This window comes from Pteropus medius, unplaced genomic scaffold, assembly GCF_902729225.1.
Source record: "Pteropus medius unplaced genomic scaffold, Ma_sr-lr_union100, whole genome shotgun sequence".
Classification (NCBI taxonomy): domain Eukaryota; kingdom Metazoa; phylum Chordata; class Mammalia; order Chiroptera; family Pteropodidae; genus Pteropus; species Pteropus medius.
In genome coordinates this window covers 115808-140453 of record NW_024352784.1, presented here as the reverse complement: position 1 = coordinate 140453, position 24646 = coordinate 115808, and the positions used below count along the sequence as shown (strand labels likewise).

At 47.3% G+C, this 24646-nt stretch overlaps 1 protein-coding gene and 1 long non-coding RNA gene across 6 annotated transcripts in view; one reads left to right on the top strand and one right to left on the bottom strand.

Moving 5' to 3' along the window:
• Positions 1 to 24646, top strand: part of DNHD1 (dynein heavy chain domain 1) — a 58543-nt gene that overhangs the window by 25997 nt on the left and 7900 nt on the right. Inside the window, exons 12-29 of one of the 5 annotated variants that reach the window (XM_039847839.1) lie at positions 3552 to 3709; positions 4121 to 4246; positions 4334 to 4610; positions 7156 to 7283; positions 7387 to 7585; positions 8016 to 8107; positions 8623 to 8830; positions 10054 to 10179; positions 10484 to 10581; positions 10699 to 13567; positions 13776 to 13953; positions 14123 to 14315; positions 14555 to 14843; positions 18279 to 19878; positions 20067 to 20275; positions 20477 to 20681; positions 20757 to 20859; positions 24419 to 24568. In XM_039847839.1, the coding sequence (XP_039703773.1) occupies positions 3552 to 3709; positions 4121 to 4246; positions 4334 to 4610; positions 7156 to 7283; positions 7387 to 7585; positions 8016 to 8107; positions 8623 to 8830; positions 10054 to 10179; positions 10484 to 10581; positions 10699 to 13567; positions 13776 to 13953; positions 14123 to 14315; positions 14555 to 14843; positions 18279 to 19878; positions 20067 to 20275; positions 20477 to 20681; positions 20757 to 20859; positions 24419 to 24568 (7208 nt within the window). Of the gene's footprint in view, positions 1 to 3551; positions 3710 to 4120; positions 4247 to 4333; positions 4611 to 7155; positions 7284 to 7386; positions 7586 to 8015; positions 8108 to 8622; positions 8831 to 10053; positions 10180 to 10483; positions 10582 to 10698; positions 13568 to 13775; positions 13954 to 14122; positions 14316 to 14554; positions 14844 to 18278; positions 19879 to 20066; positions 20276 to 20476; positions 20682 to 20756; positions 20860 to 24418; positions 24569 to 24646 lie in introns of those variants that run through there. The other 4 variants (XM_039847840.1, XR_005649656.1, XM_039847841.1 and 1 more) reach the window with 4 other exon arrangements.
• LOC120590239 (uncharacterized) lies at positions 9620 to 13545 on the bottom strand. The gene is made up of 2 exons (XR_005649657.1): positions 13422 to 13545; positions 9620 to 13039 (listed from the first exon to the last, which is right to left on the bottom strand). It is a non-coding gene; the product is annotated as an uncharacterized LOC120590239 (long non-coding RNA).

Genomic DNA, 24646 nt, shown 5'->3' with positions numbered 1-24646 from the left:
TACCCTCTTGAGAGCATTTGAGATCTTCCTTCCTGGCATATTGTCAGTTTGCCTCAAATAAAATCTTATATAAAAAAAAAGTTACCCTTTTTAACTGATCTTGTCTTACTCTGTAGTCCTAACTTCTACTGATGGTGAAAGAATAACATATTCCAATTGAAAGTGAAAACACTTTTCATTTTGGTCAAATTCAATCTATTTTGGGTATTCGGTCAATTCAAAATCGATACTGCAGTTCTGGGTTGTTTTTATTCTCAAGTGTTCTTGCCCCCATTTCTTCCCCATGGTGGCATCTGCCTTTAGAGAGGGCTACTGGGCTGTGTCTCTTCTTTGCTGGCTTCTGTTGACCCTCGCTGAGGTGTAACGCTTCCTTGCCTGGTTTCTGCCCTCTTGACATTGCTGTTTCTGCTGCAGCTGTGCACTGAGCTGGTGTAACTGCAGTGTGTAGGAGCGAGAGTGTCTACCTTTGCTGACTGGGCCCTGCATCCATTCCTGCTGGCATTGCAGGTCCTTGGGCTTTTACTGACTCCTTCATCTAGTCTTTCTCTTAGGCTGGCCACTTCCATAGCCTCTGCTTTAGGGTTCCTTGTCCCTCAACACAAGAACCCCTTCTGGGCCCACTCTCTGCTATCAAGTCTCTGCTATTGTCTATATCCTCTGCCATTTGGGCGCTGTGGGGGGACTTGGGAACATTATATCTGATTCTCTTTCTGCCACGGCACATCGCACTGTGATTTCTACTTTGCTCGATGACTAGCTCATGTTAGCATGAGGGCACTGGCAAGGGATTCTCTTCCACATGGAAAGTGGAGCTCAAGCCCACTCTGCTATTTCCTCCCTAACCCTTCTGTTTCCCTCCTCTTGCCTATACTTGCCCCCACGAGGCCAAGGCCTAGTTGTTGGTCTCCCTAGGTCTTTGAGAAATCTGGTTTAAGATTGTCTTGTTCCTCTTATCTCTTTCTCCCTTCCCATGGAAGGATGTCTCATGCTACTGTTTACTAGCTAAGTGCCCCCACCTAGGAGCTGGCCTTAGAGAAGCTCACGGTGGGGTAGATTGGGAAGCCAGTGACTAGGAATCAAGGAGGTTGTTCTGTTTCCTCACCTAACTCCCAAGGATGGTAATAACCAGTAGTGTTCATTTCCTGAAGAGATAAGATACTAACAGACCCATGGCCCCCAGGCCTGCTTTCTTTATGAAGGTGGGAAGCCTTGGAGCTGGGACCTGAAAGAGTTTGCTTGAAAGTACTTGCCTGCCTTGCACTCCCTGCCTTTGTTGTTCAACAGATGAAGCACATGCCTCATTAGGTATCTATGGGCCACAAAACTCCCCCTCTCTTTCCCTACCCCTGTCTTAAATGTACAGGGGGTTTAAGCTGGCAAGGAAGGAACTGGGCCTGTGATTGGTCTGCTTTCATTCTGATCCTGTTTGGGACACAGCCTTTGCTCCACAATTGCTTGGAAAGCCTGTGTTTTTTCTAGTTTGTTGACCTGTTGATCCTTAGTCTGGGATTCACGAAGGGCCTCTTCAAAATGAGCAGACGGGGAGACAAAGCACAGGGTTCAGGACCCTGGATATGTTTTTCACTGGTTTGTGTGACCTCAGATCACTGAGCTTCGGTGTCTTTATTTGTAGCAGACATAATAATGGAATCACTCATAGGGTCATGGCAAGGAGGATTAAATAAAATATTATTTAACATTGAGTATGGCATGCAGTAGGTGCTTTATTTTTTCATTTCACCTTCTCTCTTTCTGTCTGCTGTCATCCTTCTTGCTGATCTAATTTTATCTTCTTATCCTCCAACTCTGTACCTCTTCTACCTGGGCTCCCTTGAACAGTGAAAATATAATTACCCACTCCGGTGAGTTGTCCTCATCAGAAACTTGACTTCATCCTTTATCATTCCCTCTCCCTAATTCCACCACATTCAACCTGTTGCCAAATCCTTTGCATCCTTTTGTCTCCTAAATATCTCTCGTCTGTTTCCCATCCATCTCCAACTTCAACCCTGGGAATCCTGAATTTTATCAGTCCATTTTTCCTTTATACCACATGGTGTCACCATTGAACTCCTCTCTGCCTTCACCTGCCTGATGCTGCTGGTCCAAAAGCAGCGTCATGGCAATGGCCTAACTACTGTCATAGGCCAGAGGGATAGTTTGAAAAAGGGTAAGTTTGCATCCCTGTGTTCTGTTCAACCTTGGGTGCCCTTTGAAAGATTCCCTTTCTCTTGGTTTTCTCAGTCTCAACTCTCGGTGCCCAGTCTTCTTGGTTACATCCTCTAAGCTCCAAAAGGGCTATACCCAGTACGTCTCAAGTATCTGCCCTTGGAACTCACTATCTCACTTTCCAGTGGACTAGATGCTCATAGGGGATAAGCCGATTTACTTTTCACCCCTCAAAACATAAAAAGTAACAGAGTAGAGCCAGGCTTCCTGAGTTTGAATCCTAGCTCTGCCATGGTGTGATGCTGATAAAGTAACGTAACCTCTCTGAGCCTCAGTTCTCTTATCTGTAAAATCGGGACAATAATAGTATCTACCACAAAGAGTTTTTGTGGAGATTAAATGGGTTAATACAGGTAAAGTGGTTGACATTGTATCTGTCATGTAGCAAGCACTCTATTCTGTATTTCATGGTATACTTTATACCGTGTTTCTATATTGCGTTTTGCTCTTCTGTGCATTATTCTAACATCTCTGAACTTAAGAGGTGTATTATGATTGATGGCATGTCAGAGTTTAGATGGCGTCACTTTTTTCTTTTTTAGTGGTATATAAAATAACGATGGCTGTTACAGTCAGTTGTATCTTAGATTCGATGAGTTCCCATATGGGTATATTATCCCTGCCCTCAGAGACAGCGAGGTTGTTCATATCACCAAAGGTGGCTTCCAAGATTATCTTCTAGTGCCATATCCACCTGACAGCTTTTCCCCTTTAATCCTTAAGAACAAACGGCAGATTATATACTCTTCTAGGAAGAGCAGAAGCAGTAAGACTTCCCAAACAGAAAACTTTCATCTCTGGTAGGGCATTCTACTATTCATGAACATGTCATCCCCGTGCCTTTGCACATGCTGTTTCATCTATGTGGTGTGCCTTTGCCCCTTGGAGCATTAACTACATATCACATTCAGCTCCAATGTCCGGCCCCTCTGAGGAGGCCTTTCCCAGCCTCCTTGGGCCTCCTCTCCTTTCACTATGCCAGGTTGAAGGCTCTTGGGCACTTGCAGAGCGTTTATCATGCTGGTTCTTGATGGTCTGTTTATGTAGCTGTCTATGTCACCATATCATGAGCTTGTGAGGATGGAAACCCTTTCTGTCTCACTCACTCACTCACCCACTCTTAGCTGCTGGCCACCAGCCCAGGCCCCAGTGTATAGCAGCTGACTGGACACTGTGCAGGGGTCTAGTAAGTGTTCAGTGAGTGATGGAATGAATTCATAGTCTGGCTTCCCCTTCTCGCTCCTACTCTGGATCCACAGCACTCCCCCAGCACCTCTTCTTTTTCATGTATGCCTTAACACCTAACCTTCTCCTGTCTTTAGAATCCAAGCTGGAGAGCATCAGGAAGGACATTCTTGCACAGGTGCAAAACGAGTGCTGGAGCCGCAGCCAGCAGCTAATGAAAGAGCTCACAGATTTCATGGAGGTCTTCCAAGCCATTAACTCAGATATTCACACCATTGCCCAGTGCTCCCAAAAGGTGGGCTTTCCTTCTTCCTTCCCAGCCTACACAGGGCCCATTCTGCTTGAATGCTCAGTACACTCCTTTCAGGTCTCAGCTGAGCACCCAAAAGGGCTCGATGCTCTTAAGCTGTGTTCATGTAAGTGATCTGCCCTATTTGCTTGGCTCAGTTTCCATGTGGCCGTGGGAGCCCCCCATGTGATGAGAGAGATACAGTCCTGCTTCAGAAACAAGGTTCTGCTCTGTGTGACAGTCAGCTAGGTATCTGTTGCCCCGTCATCAGGGTAATGATTAGAAACCTGGTCAGATGGAGATCTGATCCCTGATTTCCCCAGCTCATGGTGGGTTAAAAGGCAACTGCTGGGGTCTGGGACCTCCAGAAGGTGCAGAGTTTTTGGGGGTGCTGATCTCATACTGTGGACCCTGCAGTTGAACGAGGCCAATGAGCAGTACACGAAGCTGGAGGAGCGAATGGAATACATACGGTCACTCCATGAACTCATCCGCAACTACTTTAGCCTCTTTAGTGCTGAGAATGAAGCTCTGGACATCTCGGTGAGAAGACAATTCAGGGAGTCTCTCATCCCTCCTAGTCCCCCTCCCCAACCACACCAACTTGACTGCCCTCTGCTTGCCCCATAGCTTCTGGATATGTGGGAGGCATTTCAGTTTGAGAGAAGCCAAGCCTCAGAGTTCCTGCTCAGCAAGCGACATACCATTGTGCCCAAGCTGCAGCAGCTGATGGCGGCAGCGTTGATAGAGCTGGAAGGCCTGATTGAGAAGGCCTTGTCTGGTCCTTTCATGGACCCTGAACAAGAGCAGAGGAGCATGGAGCGCCAGCTTATCTCCCTGGAGCGTCAGTTCCAGAACATAGCCAACCACCTCAGTGAACTGCACCATGCCTATGCCACCTTCACTGGTACTGAGGATCCCTGCCCCTACCCCCACACCCCACCCCTCATCTCCCGCGATAGACCCTCCAACTGAGATAAGGGTTAAGACTCATGGTCCTGAGTCCTGTGTGACCTTAAGCAAGTCTCAGGAATCTCATTAGTCTCTTTTATAAATGAAAATTGCAAGACAAAATCTTCATATATTGGATATGTCAAGTGCTGTGCTTAGGGTGGGGAGACAGGGGGCTCACAGTCTGGGAGGGAAGGCAAACAGATGAATGTCTCATTAGAATGTGTGAAGGTGACAGGGCTAAATGCCTGTGCAGGAGAATATAAAAGTGTCCTCATTGTAGTACTTAGCCTTTGTGTAGCCCTGTTCAACCCAGCCCTGTACCAGGCAGCAGGCCCCCAGATAAACATAGGTCTTGATGCTCCATAGCCACTGCTTCCAGCCAATGTGGTGTAGCGAGACAGCTTTTGAGGGCCTTATTGGCCCACAGGAGACCACGACAGAACTATTGGTCTTAGCCTTTCTGTACAGTGGTGCAGCTGGTTCCTTTCTGCACGTGAAGAACTTTGTGGGCTCAAGTTTTTTTTTCTCAGACGCAGTCACTTCTGTCGGTTACTTACATCCCTTGCAAGGCACATTGCTTCCAAGTTGCCTCTTTGACAACTATTACCTATTACCATCTCTGCCCATGGGCATCCCCACTCCCAGGGCCATTTGGCCAAATGTGAGGTGTTGGACACTCTGGGACCATCCTCAAGCAAGGGACTTTTTCTTCGGCTAAGTATCAGGAGACCCTCAATTTCATAATCTAACTGACATAGACCACAGACCTTGACCTTTCCTGCCAGGTTCGGAGATATTTGTGAAAAAGCAAAGTAGTGTACTCAGGCCCCGCAGTGCTAGGCCCAGAAAAACCCCAGCATTGCTTTTGCTTCCTTTTTCCATCCCTGTCTCCTCACCAAACTCCCAGGTGTTGTTAAAATAATCTAGGATCTTAGGTCCAGATTATTAATACTATTCTTTATTTTCATTAGGTATTTTTTACTCATTACTTTTGACATTTGCTTTGTTTTATAACCATGTTAACAATTATTTTGACATCTAAGGATTCCTAGTTTTATTTATCCACTTCCATTTTTTTAAATGCCACATTTTTTTGTTATTTTCATTCTTTCCTTGGATAGCTGTCATACTTCTTTGAGTATTTCTTTTCCAAGAAGGGACTTAGAGGTGTTAGAATTTCTAAGCTCCTATGCTGAGAATGACCTTCTGATGTCCTCATATCACAGCTTGCCTAAATATTGAATTCTGAAGTCACAGAATGTTTTCTTCAGCTTTAGAAACTGCATAATTCTCTTTTGACATGTAGCAGTATGGACAAATCTAATATTAACGTGGCTTTTTTCCTTTGTAAGTAAACTGTTTATTGATTATTTGCTAATGGCTCTTATATTTGCTCTGGTCTCCTTCCAGAATTTTTATTTGTCTATTGGATTTTCTGGATATCTCCTCCATTTCTTTTAACTTCATCATTACTCATTTTATTCTTTTTGAGTTCTAGGGAAATATTGAGAGCTTGTCTTCTAAGCTTCCATTTTCTGTGGTATCTACTCTATATTGCACTTTAAAACACATATACACAAGTTATATGTGAATGCATGCTTATGTGTAAATGTATATAAATGTGTGTGTGTGTGTGTGTGTGTGTGTGTGTGTGTATGTATATGTATATATACATGAATATATCTACTCTGTCTACTAGCTCTGTCTACTGAAGAGGCCGGGAAGCAAAGATACCCCAAGAGCAGGGATCCACACTGTGCCCAGACCTTAGTTTCTAATACTATTCCCACTAGAAGGAACCAGAGCTCCTTAGAAAATGGATGATCCCAAGACTATAGCAGGGTAGATACAAAATGAGTCTGGAATACCTTTTAAGCCAGAAAGAAAGCATCAAGTTTTTTTAAAAAGCGATGGGAACATGTCACAGGGACATAGAAGGGACACCAACTGGCCAAATGTGGAACAATTTGATCACCAAAGTACAAAGTAAACTATTGGAAAAACAGGAATTTATTATCCACACTAATAATAAGAAAGGCTGTGAGGAATGTTCTTAAAAGGGTGGGCTGCATAGGCCTCATTAGGAAGATGAGATTTGAGCAAGGACTTAAATTTGGTGGAGAAAGCTATATGGTTCTCTAAGGGAAGAGTGTTCCAGAATGAACTGTCAGTAATTCAGCAGGTGGGATCATGCCTGGTGTATCTGAGCAACAGTAAGTAAAGAGTCTGCTGTGGCCCAAGTGGAGTGAGTAAGATGGAGATGCATGGAAAAGGAACCCTTCCCTTTCATTGCCATCACATTTCCTCAGCTATTCTATCCTTGGAAAACTCCCTCAGATTGTCCTCACCTCCATTATTGTCCTGAATAATTTTGGAACCCCCTACCCTGGCACTTTCAGGACTCTCCCTTCTGTCATTGTGGGCTCTTGACCGACCATTCCCCATTGTGCCCCCTACCCCCACACATAGCCCAGTCCTCAGCTATCCTTGTCTCATAGGGGATGGGAGTCCTGTGCCTCTGCCAATCTGTGGGACTCGTCCTATTGTGCAGCAGCAGCGTATCTGGCACCTGTACCGAGTCATCTCTGAAAACATCAGTGAATGGAAGTGCATGGCTTTTGCCAAGGTGCTGACACCTTTCCTTGGAGCTCCTGCCTAGGAATGGAGTCTGTGGGTGTGGGAGGTAGGGGGAAGGGTCTCCAGCTCACAGCGAGCCCTTCTCCCTACAGTTCAGCCTGGCTATGGCCCAGGAGAAGACAGATGGCTGGCTGACAGAGGCGGCCCAGATGAGTGCCACCCTGGGGCTGCACAGCCCAGTTCTGCAGTGCTGCAAGCACATTCTAGAGGAGTTTTGCAGCTACCTGCCATTGCTTACCAAGCTGGGCAGCCTCCAGCTGCAGAGCATCAACTTCCAAGCCTTCCTGCGAGGTGTGTTTGGGTACTGTCAGAGGGGAAGGGTAGGACATAAGGGTTAGCACAAGGCAACAGCTCAGTACCCTGCCTCTCCTGTTGGAAACACCTTCCCTTCCTGGGTTGCTCTCTGCCTTTCCCCAAATTATTACCCGGCCCAATCCGCCCCACCCCACCCCCGCCCCACACACATACACACTCCACCCCCACTGTGTTCTACCATGTGGGTCCTCCCTGCTGATCTGGGCTGGCTCAGGCTGGAATCCGCTTTGGGCTCTGCACTGTGCTCTGGACCTTAGGTTCACAGCTCTTGGCTCTAAGTTGCGCTCTGAGAACTGCTGTCTGGGAGCTGGGCTGGGCTCTGGGTTCCAGATCTGGGCTCCAGGATATGGGTAGGACTCTGCCATGTACCAGTATTACTCTGGTTTGTTGTCTCCTTTACCTCCAGCCTTAGGGCTGGGCAGTCTCAACATCGAACTCCTAACACTGGGCCAGCTGCTTTCTTGTCCTCTGCTGGAGTTTGCAGATCGACTCAATCAGGTGGGGCCCACTGGAGGTCGGGAAGTAGTCCTAATCTAAGACATATTTGCTGAGCCCAGCAGCCCTTGAGACAAAGGGGTAGTAGGTACTGGCTTGTGGGTGGGAGGGTTGAGATTGTTGGCCCGTCAGGAGTTTAAGGGGATCTGATGGGTGGTTTCAGATTCTCTGTGACTGAGCATATGCCCCTCCCCACACACACTCACCACTACCCAGGGGAAGGAAGTGGATGGCAGCCCCAAAGTTTTGGGCACACAGGATGGCAGATGTACTCTGTCCCAAAAGAACACAGCTGATTGAGGTACTGTCTGCTCAACTGGAGCCTTGCAAGAGTAGGTTTCAGAGCAGCAGCCCTAGATCAAAAAGTAGGCTGCTGATGGCCTGTCTTTGAAGCCTGATGGTGCTACTCTCCATCTCTGAGAGCTCTTATCCCCTGAGCCCTGGCCCTTGAGTCCCAGCTCCAGTGCTATCCCTTGAGCCATTACCTAGGCCTGGTTCCTGAGACCCAGCTGTTCCAGATCTGGCAGTGTGAAAATAAACGAATTCATGCCCAAGAGACCCTGCGGCAGCTGCAGCGGGTCTGGGAAGTGCGCCAGCTGCGACTGCTCAACTTCATCCTGCATGTGCCCTATGAGCCCCAAGCCCTGGAGCGCTCCAAGAGGCAAATGCTCCGCAGCCCCCACTGGGATGTAGTGGCCAAGGACAGTGGCACTTTCATCCTTTCAGGTGAGACCCAGCCCTTGTAGCCCAGTGAAAGGCCCCTGCCAGGGGCCATATTCACCTACCACATTCACACACCCTGCCAGATCTGGCTTCTCTACCCAGGTCCCCATCATTCCTGGACAGCACGAGACATCAGTGTGTTCTGAGACAATGTCTTCCAATGAGCTCCTATATATATAGTCTTAATCTTTGTGGGCATCCCCACTAATGCCTAGCCTCTTCAGCAATGGTCCTTCCCTTTCTGGGTGTACTAATGGATTCCTCATGGTCATGTCTCCCCACCATTCAATGTTTTGTACTTTAGATTATACCCTGCTGGCTGATCTTTTGCCCCACTCATTCATTCCTTTTTTGTTCCCTCATCAAACTCACCTGCCTCCTCTGAGCCAAACACAGGAGACACTGAGATTTACAGACAGAAGTGCTGTCCTTAAGAGCTCCCAGTCCAGTGAGAGAGGGACAAAAGAATAGAGATAAGTACATGATGGAGCACCTAACAGAGGGCAGCAGAACCTCAGAAAGAGCACAGCTTCAAAGGACCAGGGAGAGTCAGAGAACTCTTCCCTTCCCCTAGGGAGAGGCTTCTTGCTGACTTTTGAAGGAGTAGGAATTTTCTAAACTTGCAAGAGGGGAAAGGCATGCCAGGGACAGGGAAGAGCATATGTACAGGCACCCAAGATGGTATAGTTAGGGAATTGACAGTAGAAGAGAAGTCTTCAACATAGTTGAAACCCACGAGCAAATTCAAAGTTAGTTACATAGGGAAATCATAAAATATGATGAATACATGGCTTAAGCGGTTTTTTTCGTTTGTTTGTTTGTTTAGTTTAAACCATATAAATGTACATTTATTTATAATCTTTTAGCCTAAGGACAAGAGCTTTCCTTTGATTTGCAGTCAACTGATAGAAGTTCCTCACTGCCTGTCTTCCATTAGTGCAGAGTCTACTATTTCCAATTTGTTTCGGTAAAGTTGAACAGTGACATGAAGACATTTGTGAAGTTACCTGAGTCCAGAACTATTCCACATTTTTATTATAATTTCTCAATTTTAAAAAATGGCTGGCCTATACCTAATTTAATATGTTTTTATCAACTCACCTTTACTAAAGACTTCCATGGTTTCCATAAAACCAACAACTATTTTCCCACCCCTGCCCTTGCCTCATCTGACTGCCAGCTCAGCTCAGCTCAGCTCAGTTCAGCTGGAGCCCACTCTTCCTTAGATTACAACAGCCTGCAGGATTCTATCCAGGAAAGTCTTCAGGTGTTGTTCAAGATCCTGACCACCCAAAAGTCAGGAGACTTATACAACTTAGCTTTGGAGTGGGTGACCATCATGCATGGCCTGGGTGAGTGCAGGCCTCTGGCTGGGCCGATGGGTGGGACCTGAGGTGGGTTGGCCCAGAGGCATGGGGTGAGAGATGGGGTTTGGGTGGAGAAGATCTGGAAGACAGAGTGAGGCTCTCCTTCAGGGCTACTTCTTGGGCTAAGGTGACCAGGTCTTTATTCTCAGTGAAAGTTTCCTCTCCTCCAAGCAAGGTCCCTGGGTCCTGCTGAGCAGAATATTTTTGAGTGGGGCAGCCTGAGAGGTGGGGACCCGGCAGAAGCTAGAACCTTAGTCTCCCTCTAGTGTCCCTCTGGCTACTCACACAGGTGACGTGCTGGACGTGTGGGTGAGTTTCCAGAAGAAGTGGATTTTTCTGAATAAAGTTCTGCATGAGATGAAGATCCAGTTTCCCAGTTCTGACCTGGTAGGGACAAGGGGCGAAGCAGGGTGGACACAGGCTACTGAATAGTGGGGCAGAGGGTGGGAGCGGGGCGCTGCCCCTTCACATCTGCCCTCACTTTTACCCTCTCCCTCACCACAGGACTCCCGTTTCAAGGCCATGGATGATCAATATCGGACCCTGATGCAAATCTCTGTAACTGACCCTCAGGTTCTGTCACTTATAGTGCCCAGTGCCAAACGGAGCCCTCATTTCCAAGGCCAGCAGCTGCAGCAACTGCTGCAAGCAGGCTCAGTGGAGCTGGAGGGCATCATTATGGCTCTGGAGAGCGTGCTCTATGGGTTCTGTGCTCACTTTCCTCGCCTCTTTTTCCTCAGTGACACTGAGCTGGTGGCCCTGCTGGCTGCCCCCCTGGAGCCATGTGAGGCTCAGATATGGGTACGGCGCTGCTTTCCTCATGTGCATGCTGTGAGCTTCAAGTCCAGCCCAGAGGACAGAAATATAGATGTCCAGAAGTCAGGGCCAAGCACACAGACTCAGGTGGAGGCACTTGTAGTGCTAGGGGCAGGTGGGGAGGAGGTGAAGCTGCAGGAGTCCCTTCCTCTGCATCCAGATCTCCTTAAGTGGCTCTCTTCTCTGGAGAAGGGTCTGCGTTTGGCACTGGTGCACCTGCTGCAGGACTGTGTGGCTGCCCGTCTAGCTGTTGGCCCATCCCTAGACAAGGCCTACAAGGAGCTGTCCCAGCAAAGTCAGTTGCCCTTGCAACTGTATGTCCACCACTGGTTGGATTTAGTCGAGGCCTTCCCATGGCAATGTGTGCTGGTGGCAGAGGAGGTGGTATGGCGGGCTGAGATGGAAGAGGCTCTGCTTGAAGGGAGGACCCTGGCCATGGTCCCCACACATGTGTATAAGCTGGAAGTACTGGTGCATTTTTTACGGGCCCAGCGGGCCTCCCAGGGTGGGCAGCCGCTGCCCTCTGTCCGCCAGACTAGCCTGTTCAGTGCCCTACTGGTCATGGCAGTGACTCACCGGGATATTGCACAGCTGCTGAAGGAGCACCAGGTCAGTGATCTGACAGATTTCCACTGGGCCCGCCAACTCAAGTACCACCTGGGTTCACCTCACACCATCCCCCAGAGTCCCCTGCAGAATCTCAAGATTAATGCATCTACTGAGACTTCTCTGTCACCAGCTGCATGCTGGATAGATGTGCTGGGCCGATCCTTCCTGTACAATTATGAGTACCTGGGTCCCAGACTGGGGTCTCTACCCAACCTGCTGCCTGAGCGGCCAGCCCTGGTATTGTTATTGGCCCTGGAGGAGGTGGCCTGTGGGACCCTACTGGGCCCTCATGGTGTGGGCAAGGTAGCCATGGTGAAGAACCTGGCACAGGCCCTGGGGCGCCAGCTGGTGATGATGCCCTGCTTGCCTCAGATAGAGGCCCAAAGCCTGAGCAACTACCTGAATGGTGCCCTGCAGGGTGGCGCCTGGCTGCTGTTGGAGGCAGCTCAGCACTTGCCCCTTGGCTTGCTCTCTGCCCTGGGCCAGCGCCTGGCTGAACTGCACCACATCTATGCCCCACTGTATCAGGAGGCTTCCCGAAGCACCAGCACTGTTGACCCCACCCACCTCCAGCTCCTTGGCAGTGGCTTCTTTGAGAAACATCATGTGTACATACGCCTTGGCTACGGCTGTCTCCTGACGCTGCATGCCCTGAGCCCTGCTGTGCCTGCCAATCTGCGCCTACTACTGCGGCCTGTGGCATTGACACTGCCTAACCTACGGCAAGTGGCAGAGCTGACCCTGCTGGGTGCAGGGATGCGCGATGCCTCCCGCATGGCTACCCGCCTATCCAAATTCTTCTCCCTAGAGCATGAGCTCATGTCTGGGTCCCTGCCCTGCCGCTTGCCACTGCTCAAGCAGATACTCACACACATGATACAGGCTCTAAATGTGACCAAGGAGGAATTCAACTCCCAGCAGCCCCACAGCCTACCTGCCATCGAGGAGGCTGCCCTACTGCGTGCCTTGCTACACTCACCACTGTTCAGCATCCTCGATGAGGTCCGCCTTCACGACCTCCAAAAGCTGCTCTGTGGTATCTTCCCCAGTGCCAGCCGGGTGCTGGCAGAGCCTGTGACCCACAGGCTGAGGAAGCCACTGCTGGAAGAGGAATTGCAGCAGGCAGGCCTACATCCCAGTCCTGATATTTTGGGGTCCCTAGAACAGCTGAGCCAGGCTCTAGACCGGGCCTCCGGAATTTTGCTCCTGGGTCCTCCAGGCAGTGGCAAGACCACTTGTTGGCACAGCTTATTTAAGATCCAGAATCGGCTGGCGGCCATGGAAGACAGCTCAACACAGGGCTATCCTCCTGTGGAAATTACGCACCTGTATCCCAGTGTCCTCAGCTCCCAGGAGTTCCTGGGATGGCTAGAGGGCTCCTATTGGCACCAAGGTGTTTTCCCCAGGCTTCTGCATAAGACTGTGGACCCAAAGAGGAAGGCACAGGAATCAGTGGGGATCCAGCATTGGATAATATGTGATGGGGCCTCCAGTGCTGCTTGGCTGGACTCTGTCACTTGCCTCCTGAGCGAGCCCCCACAGCTTACTCTCCCCAATGGTCAGCAGATAGAACGACCCTCAGGTACTTTTATCTTGATGGAGGTGGGAGATGCAACAGGCATGTCCCCCTCAGTGGTGTGCCATTGTGCCCTAGTCTGGTGTGGTGGGGAGCAGACTTGGCAAGGGATGCTTAGCATCCTAATGGCAGCCTTGCCCCGTGAGTACCACCTGCAACCCCAGACAGTCACCGAGCTCAACCAACTGGCTGAAGTGCTGGTGCCTGCAACATTCCAATTCCTCACCTGCCAGGGTGCCAGCTCCCTGCTGCAGACACATGGGCAGCAGGCTGTATGCCCAGGTGTGGCTGAAGTCACCAGCCTGGCTCGCCTCTTGCGTTGTCTGCTTGACCGCCACCTGCGCATAGATGAGGAGAAGGCACATACCACAGGTGAAGGGAAGGGAAAGAGAGGGCTGGTTTGCGAACTATGGGGCCTCAAGGATAGATGGCATATGGCTGGAGCCCGGCGCGTGGGTTCTTTGGTGGACTTGGGCTTGGGGACTAAAAGTGAAAAGTAATAGAGCTGACCTCTACTCTCCCCCCTCACCCCCACTTCTTCCTACTGGGGCTCCTGTTTTGGCCATGGTGACCTTTGCAGAGGACCTCGGCTCTAATGATCCTGTAGCCCAAAGCTTCAAGTCCTCAAAAAGCAGCTTTCTGAACCGGTCCCAGGGTGACAGCGATGATGTACCTAATAAACACAGGGAGCACTTGCTGGTTGTCAGCAGCTTTCTTTTTGCCTTGATCTGGGGCTTTGGAGCCCACCTTCCATCCAGGTATCTATAGGGGCCAGGGATGGGGGATCCAGAGGGCTGAGATGGACTGGACCATGGGAGTCAAAACCCAGGTGACATCCCTGTCGGGGGTGGGTGGACCATGTGCATGTGTCACAAATTGAACTGTTGTAATTGTCTGACACTTTTGCCTATATATCCATTTGAGCAGGCTCTGGCCCCTCTTTGATACCTTCTTGAGGAGTTCTATTAGTCACCTCTCCGACTATCCTGAGCCACCACCCTCAGCCTTGGTGTTTGATCTACATGTATGCCCTGAAGATGGGACACTGGTCCCCTTCACTGGCCAGTACCTGGGTAGCCGCATCAAGGGAGCTCTGGGTACCTTCAGCCCTTCTCCCCAGGTGTGAGGACAGTGCAGGAGCTGGGGTTGGGGCTCAAGGAGATATCTTGGGGGAATCCACATTCTAGGCCCAGCTGAGGCCCACTTGCTCCCGTTCTTTGATATGTCTTCACACTCGCAAGAATACATGAAGTGTTCTACAAGTACAGCTTTAACACAAGACCCCTAGACATTTATTTTCAGTTAAGATTAGTGTCCCAAACTGGAGCTGCCACAGTAAGCCCTGCTCCTGTCCTACAGACTGAACGGCTCTTGTATGTGGTGGACCTACTTCTGTCAGAGGGATACCCAGTGCTGCTGGCTGGAGAAGCAGCAACAGGGAAGTCAGTCTTTGTGGAGGTGCTGGTGGAACCACACCACCCTTACACTTACACCCCCATCCACCCAGCCTTCAATGCGACCCACCTTCGCCTTCTGCTGAGCCAAGGGGTTCACAGCCAAGCACAAGCCAACCCACGGCCTGGGCGGCACGTGGATTCTAAAGGCTCTCTCCTCTTCCTGCTGGAGGATCTGCACCTGGCCGCTACTGGTGAGGACCTGGGAGGAGGGAAGGAAGGAATCGTCATCTCTTGAGACCGTAAAATCCCTAGCAATATTCATTGACTCTCAAATATATACCTATAGACCAAACCTCCGTGTTCCATTCTTAATATCTTCTCATTCTACATATGCTACTTGAACAATCTTACTCTTTTCATGGCTCTTCCACAATCTCTATGCTTTGACTGCTAAGTCTTTATCTCCAACTGAGGCTTCTCTTTTAAGCACCAGACCTATTTATCAAACCGCCTACTGCATATTGCTACCTTGCTGTCCCGTTGTACCCCAGATCTAACCCTGAACTTATCATCTACCCCCAAAACCTGTTCCTATGTGTCCTCTTAGTAACTGGCACCACCATCCATCCAGTCACTTAAGCCAGAAATCTTGTTGACATCTCTCTCACCAATGTCCCATCACCATATCTCTCAATTTTGCCTTGTAAATATTTAAAGGTCAATCAGTATAGTCCATGACGTTAACAGAATAAAGAAAAAGTGTAAGGTCACCTCAATAAAGAAAAAGCATTTGATAAAATTCAAAACTATTTATGGTAACTCAGCAAACTAGGAATAGAGGGAACTTACGCAATTTGATGAAGGGTGTCTATTAAAACCTACAGTTAATTACATACAGGCATACCTTGGAGATATTGCAGGTTCAGTTCCAGACCACCACAATAAAGCAAATATTGCAATAAAGTGAGTCACATGAATTTTTTGGTTTCCCAGTGCATATAAATGTTTATACTATACTGTAGTCTATTAAGAGTGTGATAGCATTATAACTAAAAAACAATATATATATTTTACTTTAAAAATACTTTATTGCTTAAAAATGTTATCATCTGGGCCTTCAGTGAGTCATAATCTTTTTGCTTGTGGAGAGTCTTACCTTCAATTTGTAAAAAACGTAGTATCTGCAAGACACAATAAAGCAAGCTGTAGTAAAACAAGGCATGCCTGTACTTAATAGGGAATATTGAACACTATTTTCCTAAGATCTGTCACAAGAATATCCACTGCTTCTATTCATCGTTGTACCAGAGGCCCATATCAGTGCAATGAGAAAAAGAAATAAAGCCTTTAAAATTAGAGAAGACAAAATAACACTCTCTACTGGTATATGACATGATTTTCCACACAGAGAATCCTAAGAAATCTATATATAAAAACAACAACAACAAAAAAAACCCTACAAAACTACTAGACTAAATAAGTGAATTTAGCAGAGTCACAGGATACAAAGTCAGTCTATTGAAATCATTAGTATTTCTCTATCCTAGTAACAAACAATTGGAAATCAAAAATTTTAAATATTGTTTAAAATATCATCTAAAAGCTTAAAGTGTTTAGAAATAAAGTTAATGAAAGATATACACCGATAATTTCTAAATATTGCTGAGATAAAGGAGACTTAAATAAATAGAGATATACCATGCTCCTGAATCAGAGAAGTCAGTATCTTTAAGGTGCTCATTCTCCCCGAACTGATCTACAGATTCAATGTAATGCCAAGCTAAATCTGAGCAGACTTTTTTGGGAGGGTGGGGCGGGGTGGGGGTGGTGGCGGTGGGAATTGACAGACTCACTCTGAGACTTGTGGAAATGCAAAAGACCTAGAAGAGCCAAACTTTGAAAAAGAAGAATTAAGTTGGAGGTCTTAAACTAGTGATTTCAAGACTTACTATACAGCTACATTCATCATGAGGGTGTGGTATTGGTATAAGGACATGGATACGGACAACTGGAATGGAACAGAGAATCTCATATATGGTCATATATGATCAACTTGTTTTCAACAAATGTGCCAACATAATTCAATGGGGGAAAGGATAATCTCTTCAATGAATGGGGCTGGAACAACTGCATTATCTGTGTGGGGAAAAAAATGAACCTTGAATCCTAACTTACAACCTACACAAAAATCAGTTATAAATGGGTAACAGACCTGAATGTGAAAGCTAAAACTATACATTTTTTTAAACATTAGATAAAAATCTGTGTGATCTTGGGCCGAGGCAATGATTTCTTAGACGACACAAAAATTGGATTTACCAAAATTAAAATCCTATGCCCTTCAAAAGACACTGTTAATAAAATTTTAAAATATGCTACAGACAGAAAATATTCATGACACATATATCTGACAAACGATTTATATTCAGAATATATAAAAAGCTCTTATAACTCAGTATGAAAATAAACTCTATTTTTAAAAAAATGGACAAAAGAACAGACACTTCACAAAGGAAAGATATATGTGTGGTCAACAGCACACGAAAAGATTCTTGAGACTAATCGGGCATCAGCGAAATGCAAATTAAAACCACCATGAGATAGTAGTTCACACCTACTTTAAAGATTAAATTAGAAAGACCAAGAAAAACAAGTGTTGCAAAACACAGAGCAATTGAAACTCTCACACTTTGCTAGTAGGGGCATAAAATGATACAACCACTATGAAAAAAAGTGTGGCAGTTATCAAATTAAATATATACTTGCTAAAAGACCCAGAAATTCTACTTGTAAGTATTTACCTGAGTGAAATGAAACCATATGTATTGTATGTTCTCAAATAAACTTATACACGACTGTACATAGATAGCATCATTATCCTGAAGAGTCAAAACCTGGAAACAGCCTAAATGCCCATCAGTGTGTCGATGGATCTACAAATTTTATTTTCATAATAGAATACTACTCAGCAATAAAACAGAACAAAATGCCGAATATACAAAGCATAGATGAATTTCAGAATCATGCCGAGTGAAAGAGACTAGACATAGTAAAATTACATACTGTATGATTTCCCTTATATGAAGTTCTAGAACAGGCAAAGCTAATCTATAGTGATAGAAATTAGATCAGATAGAAATTCCTGGGAGAGTGTGGTTTGGGGATTGACTGCAAAGGGGTATGAGGGAAATTTCTGGGATGATGAAAATGTTCTAAATATCATTGGGGTGGTAGTTACACATGTGTCAAAGCTCAATGAACTATACATTTAAAATGTATACTTTTTTTTTACATGAATCATGTCTTAATAAAGTTGACTTTGTAAAAGAGTGCATGTGCCAAAACTCCACACTTTTTGACTGTGATGATTGCATTTTTCTCCTATTGTGGTTAGATCAAGTTTCCATCTGTCTCAGCTTCCAAATTTTCCTATTCATTAACATGAAGTTAATGAAAAATTGGTCGTAAAGGTAGGATTTGAGGGGGAAGAAAGAAGAAATTTCTCACTTTTAAGGAGAGTGTGGGGCAGAGAACAAAACCTAGACATGACAAAGTCCCAACTCATCAGATACACAAAACCCCGTGTGTGCCAGAAGTAAACGCAGCAAGGCAGGGCTAAGAAGAACAGGGTGACACTGTCATGTGGACTTATGCATGTCCTCCCTGTTATTTTTAATGTCCCACAGACCCAGAGAAGAGCTGTCAGCCAGTGTTGGAGACTCTACGCCAGGCCATGAATGGCAGTGTGTGTGCCCACAGCACCTTGGAACTGCAGACGCTACAGCCTATTGTCAACTTCCTTGCCACAGCCACAGTGCCAGGCTTCTGTGAGCGCCCACTGTGCCCACGCCTCTTTCGACTCTTCACAGTCCTGGCCCTGGACGATATGACCCTGGCAACGCTGCTGAGCAGGCACACACCTATCATCCAGGCCTGGCTTGAGCGCTTCCCCTCTGTGGAGCGGGAGGGTGTCCTAGCAAGAGCCCTAGTCCGGGCCTCGGTGGAGGCCTGGGAGGCTGTGGGCAACTGCTTTATGCCTTCACCCCACCACCCACACTATCGCTTCTCCCCACACTCTGTGAGCCAACTACTGGGCAGCCTGCAGATGCTGCCAACCAGAACAGGCTCCCGAGGTTTTCTGGACTATCCCAACCACCAGGAGCACTTGCGCCGGGTATCAGGCTTGCGTGGCACCCGCCTGACAATTATGATGGCCATGCGCAACATGGTGCGTCTCTGGCTGCACGAGGCACAGAGAACCTTTTGTGACCGGCTAGACACCCCTAGAGAACGCTCCTACTGTGCCAAGCTACTCCTAGAAGTAGCTCAGAGGGTCTTCTGCTGTGGGCCGGTGCCGCAGAGCCTGGGCAAGGGCTATGAAGAGGAGGAGGAGGAGGAGAGGGTGCCTGAAGTGGAGTCTGAGGGGGAGCTGGTCCAGTGGGAGGAGTTAAGCAATGGCAGCAGTGAGACTGAGGAGGAGGAGGACCCTTATGGCCTTCAGGTCACAACAGGCCCACCTTCCAATGATTCGGGCCTTGTAACATCCATAGCCCCAGTAAAGGAGACTACAGAGGCCATAAGTGAAAAGATAAACCAGGAGGAAGACACAATGGCCACCAGCTACACACCCCAGCTAAAGAGATCCAAGAATTGCTGGCAGAAGACATCCCAGATGGACCTAGTCTCACCCCTGTTGCCATCAGTGCTACTACTTTGTCCCCAAGAAAAGCCCTCAGACCTGGTCTTCAGTCAGGAGCTGATACTAGGTTCCAACTCTGAGAGTCCCAACTTGTACCTGGAACGGCACTGGGAGAGCCTGCGGGAGCAGCTGGCCACCTCAGCCGCTCAGCTGAAGCTGAGCCCCCACCTTGCCCAGTGCCACTCGATGGTTAAGCATGTGGCCCACCTGGTCCGGGTGCTTGCCAGGCCCCAGCAGCATGGCCTTCTGCTCTCGGGGGCACTGGGCACTGGGCGCTGTACTGCCGTCACTCTGGCAGCTAATATTTGTCAGGCCCGCCTCTTCCATCTGCCATGTGGGCCAGAGGAGGCCATTCTTCAGTGTCTGCGGGATGCCAGCTGGCATGCTGGCATGTTAGGCCAGCCAGTGGCCCTGCTGGTACCCAAGGGTGTGGATCTCACTACCCTTCATCGCCTGCTGGCCCTGGCAACTTCAGGCAGCTTCCCTGACCTGTACACGGAGGCAGATCTGGATGGCATTGAGGAACATCTCCCCAGAGAGAACCTTAGTGTCAAGCAGACCGTCAGGAAGGAAGTGCTGTTGCAGTGGTGAGGCCAAGAACCTCATTCTAGGGGCTACTCTGACTGCTCTGTTCTGGTCAAAAGGCCGGAAAGAAAACTAGGGGTGCTGTGAGGGCTCAGAAGGTCAGGGTCAAGAGGTCAGGGTCGGGACTGGGGCCTGGGTGGGCACACCCAGGGATAAAGGGAAGGACAGTATCTGAGCTCCTGGCCCACAGGTTCTACCAGCAAGTGTGCAGCCACCTGCACATGTTCATCCTGATCAGCGATGACCAGGCCCACAAACAGCTGCCCTCCACCCTTTTCCTGAGGCTCCTCCGACTAGCTATCGCCAGCATTGACCGCTATGAATCTTGGGACCAAGATTCTTTGGTCAGTGTGGTCCAGCACCATCTGAAGTGTGCTCAGAGTCTACCTCTTGGTGACGGTGAGCACTTTTTACTTGTCCTCTTGACTCATCCCAACCAGGTTCTAATGAAGATTATTACTTAGGTCAGTCTCTCACTCTCTAGAAACTAGTGAGCCCTCCTTACCTTTTCTGCCCTTCTTCCTGAGCCAGGAGAGGGTCCCTTTCCTTTCCCATCCCCTACATACTCACAAGTCCAGGCTAAAGCCACGCCTGTTGCAGACTCTTTGAAGTGCCCAGACCTCCAGGCTGCAGTTCCCAGTGTGGCCAAAGCCATGGCTTTCATCCACCTGTCGGCTGCCAGCTACCATGGGCACCTGTGCCCTGAATTGCCACTCGTCACCCCCAAGACCTTCCTAGACTTCCTGGACACCTTTATACTGCTACAGCAACAGATGATCCTGCAGATGAAGAACAAGGCCCAGCGGTGAGTGGTCCCATTCCCTGCATTGTACTTCCTTCTGCTCACTTGGGTCCACTCACTGGTACATTGTATCTCCAGGGTCCACAATGCCCTGGGGAATCTGACAATGCTGATTGAGCAGCACAGTGCCCATGCCGACCTGGTCTTCAACTTGGAAAAGCAGCTGAAAGACTCACATAGGGTAAGGTGGAGAAGGTTGAGGCATGCACAGTAGGGTCAAAGCAGAAGTCCAAAAGAGGACTTTGAAGGAACCAACCAGTCTGAACCTTAGTTCTTGTCTCTGGAAAGCCTCCCTTTCCCACATGGCATCTTTCTAATCCCTGCTGCCTCCTCCTTTAGAGCTTGGGTTCAGAGTTCCTCATGTCACTGAGACCCGGCTGATTTTTCTAAATACATGAAATCCAAGTGTCTGCTTCTGGTTGGCCCTAATACCTTGACTGTGTGAAGTTCAGTATGTTCCCCAAGATCTCTGTGATTCCCACTGGAGATGGGGCAGGGATTACATTGTCATGGTCACCTCTCCCTCTTACCCTCTTTTTCTCCTGAATTCTCTATCACTACTAGTCGGCACACATCTTATAGCTGTCCTCTTTTCCCATATCACTTTGTTCCTCTACCTATCCCTTCCACAAAACGCCAAATATACAAGGCTACTGTTTATAGAGTGGGGAGATGTGGATGGATGATGGCAGTAGGGACAATTTATATTCTAGAACAGAACCAGAAGTAAATTTAAAAGGTATACTAGACCTAAATATCCTAAATTTCCTCAGTCACTCTCCTCTACAGGGCATTTCCCAGTGACCAACTTTTCTCCTCCCATCTCCACATGATCTGCTCCACAGTGTTATCCAGCCACCCCACTTTCCCTTTAGAGCTCCACAAATATAATTTTTATGTAATAAGAGATTTTTTTTTCAAGTCTAAACTCTAAATCCTGTTGCTTTCTGATACAGAGCAATTTTCTTTTTGTTTACACGAACCTCTCGTATCTAGCTAAAACTGGTGGGAATGGAGTCACATAGGGTAAGGTGGAGAAGGTTGAGGCATGCACAGTAGAGTCATCATACCTTCTATAGCCAGGTACTCTCATTTAAAAGTGTTTTCCCAAAATAGAGTGTTTTTTCTTTTGTTTTCAATAAGGGGAATTCTGAAATAGCATTTTTTTTTTTTCTTCCTGCTACACAAGACTTTGATGCAGGTTCAGGGATAACTACAGAGAAGCGAAGTAGTGATCAGTTCACAGGTGGATAATCTGACTTACTTTCTCCTGGGCTTTCAGGCTCCTAATGCCTAGCTTGCGTCTTTTGATGGGTGCCCTCAGGGCTATCACCCAATGTGTCACAACTCTAGGGGCACGGCTTACATTGTATCTACATATGTGGTTTTAACTGTGTTTTATATAATGGTGCTCCCTGGAGTTCTTATGGGACTGTTGCCTCTTATTATCCACCACTGAAGATCATCAGCTGAGATCAAACCTCAAGACTCAGTTGAGAGGCAAAAAAAAAGAGACGTCTATGGAAGGTCACGAGTCCTCTCCCTCATGTTTTCCATATTCCAGTTTTTTGTCTTGGGTCCTACTTTTTCCCAAGATGATTAATACCAGGAATTGTTGATGTAGTTTATGGGTGCTATTATTCTTTGATCCCTAGGCCAGTTATATCAACTACAACATAAGAAATCCAAAATATGGATAAGAGATGTTCATAGTCTCAGGGGCATTCAGTGTCAAATTCCTTGGTCATTCACCCAACAGCCACAATTGTGTGTACTTCTTTCCGTGTTCCGCACTCCAGGAAATAGCACCACCATCCACTCAGTCATTTAAGCCAAATCTCGGAAGTCATTCAGGATAACCTCTATCTCTTTTCTATGTTATACTCAGTTGGTTCATTTATTTCATTGTACTCGACAAAAATTAATTGAACTTCACATTCTTTTGTCCAGGCACTCATCTGTGTCTATGTCTACATCTGCATCTATGTTTACATCTAGATAGACAGAGTCCTTGACACAACTTTCTGAGGTGGCTATCTTTTCCTCTATTTTACAGATGAGAAAACTGAAATCCAGAGAGATTGGGATGAGGATTAAATGAAATCTTACATGAAGCATTTAAAAGTGCTGGCACATAGTGAGAACTCAATAAATGTTAGATACTATTAATATTACGTTAGGCTGCCTCCTAATAAGAAAGATAAGGCACTCTCCTTGCTTTTATGGTACCTAGTTTACTGGAAGATATAAATTAATCCAGGCGATTATAAAACAGCATGTTATGACAGAAAAAGTTCAGGGTACTCTGAAGTATCAAAAAAGACTTTCTAGAGGAAGCATAGTGACATAGCATATAGTACAGAGTTATATGTAGAGCATGGTAGACACTCGAAAACATTCCTTAAATATATAAATGAATGCAGTCCATCAAAGTTGATACCTGAAGATTTGGTAAGATTTTGCATAAATGGGGGTGGGAAGAAAGAATGTTCAGAGGCTGACGTAAGAGCATGTGCAAAGGCCCAGAGAAAAGAGAATGTGTGCCACAATGGAGGAACTGAAAGTCGGGAATGGCCGGAGAGTAGAGTACTGGAGAGGAAAAATAGATGAAACTGGAAAGATGAGTAGATCATCCTGATTATGAAGGAAATGTAAACCAAATGAAAGAGTGGCAAGTGCAGTAAGGGACATGATGATGATATCTGGTTTTTAGAAAACCCATCAGGCTGCAGCATGGAAAATGGATTAGAAGAAGGGATTAAGAGTGGAAGCTGAGATACCAGTTAGGAAGTCAGTGTAGAAGGTCATGAGTGAGAGAGCATGGACGTAAGTGATGCGTACTGGGGATAGGAGTAGACACGAGGGATGTTTAGGAGGCAGAATTGAAAGTCCTTTAAGATGGGTTGAGTTTGGGGGGAATAGAAGAGATGGTGTAAAGGTAACAATTAAGTTTCTTCCTTGGGAAGCTTGGGCGTATTTTGGCACAGTTCTAAGAAAAAGGACACATGGGGTGATGTGTAAGGTTGCAAGAAATTTGAGGAGGCATGACCAGTAAGTTCCTTTTGGATATGTGGAGTCTGAAAGGCCTGTGAGACACCAAAGAGATTTCCACTAAGCAAATGGATCCATAGGTATGGGGCTTGGGAAAGAATCTGACTAGAGATAGAGACTTAGGGATTGTTAAAATATCTAAGGTAATAAAAACCATGAGATTAGGGAGGGAGTAAAGAAGCGTGGGGTGAGAAGAGAAGGGAGCCTGAAAAATTTGCTGAATATTTAATGGATGACAGAGGAAGAGCCTGAGAAAGAGCAGCCACAGAAGTTGGAGAAAGCCAAAGGAGAGCACAGTATCATCAAAGTCCAGGGAGGAAACTGTTTCAGGAGGAAGGGAAGTGTCTTCTGTGACAAATGCCACTAATGGGTCAAGTTAGAGAAAGAGTGTAGCATAATGGTCAAGCACACAGGCTTTGGATTCAGACTGCCTGGGCCTGTATGGCAGGTCAGGAGAAGCAACCACCAACTCGGGGCTGCATCACTAGATGTAGAACTCACAAGCTGAGGAGTGACAATTTCAGAGCTCAGTCTATATCTGCGGCCTATTTGGAGTTCAACCTGATCACCCTGACTATCAAATAAGGTGTATGCTAGAGTCCCAAGCCCACTGAGTCTCCAGGGTCTTCCCTTGGGATATTCTCACCTGGTCTAGGAGCTAGAGCTGTAACCTGGGTCTCTTTTCACAGAACCTCAGCACATTTCATCAGCAGCTAGAGCAAGGCAAGATCCTGTACAAGCGGCAGCTGGCAGAGTGTCGGCAACAGGAGAATCTTATTGAGAACCTCACCAAGCAGTGGGATGCTCTGAGGACTCAGCATGAGGCTTTCCTGGAGCAGGTGGGCTCTTGTCACTTGCCCTGTACCGCTCCTCTCTTGGGAGGGGACAGCCCCTCATAGGATGCCCAGAGGAGAGGA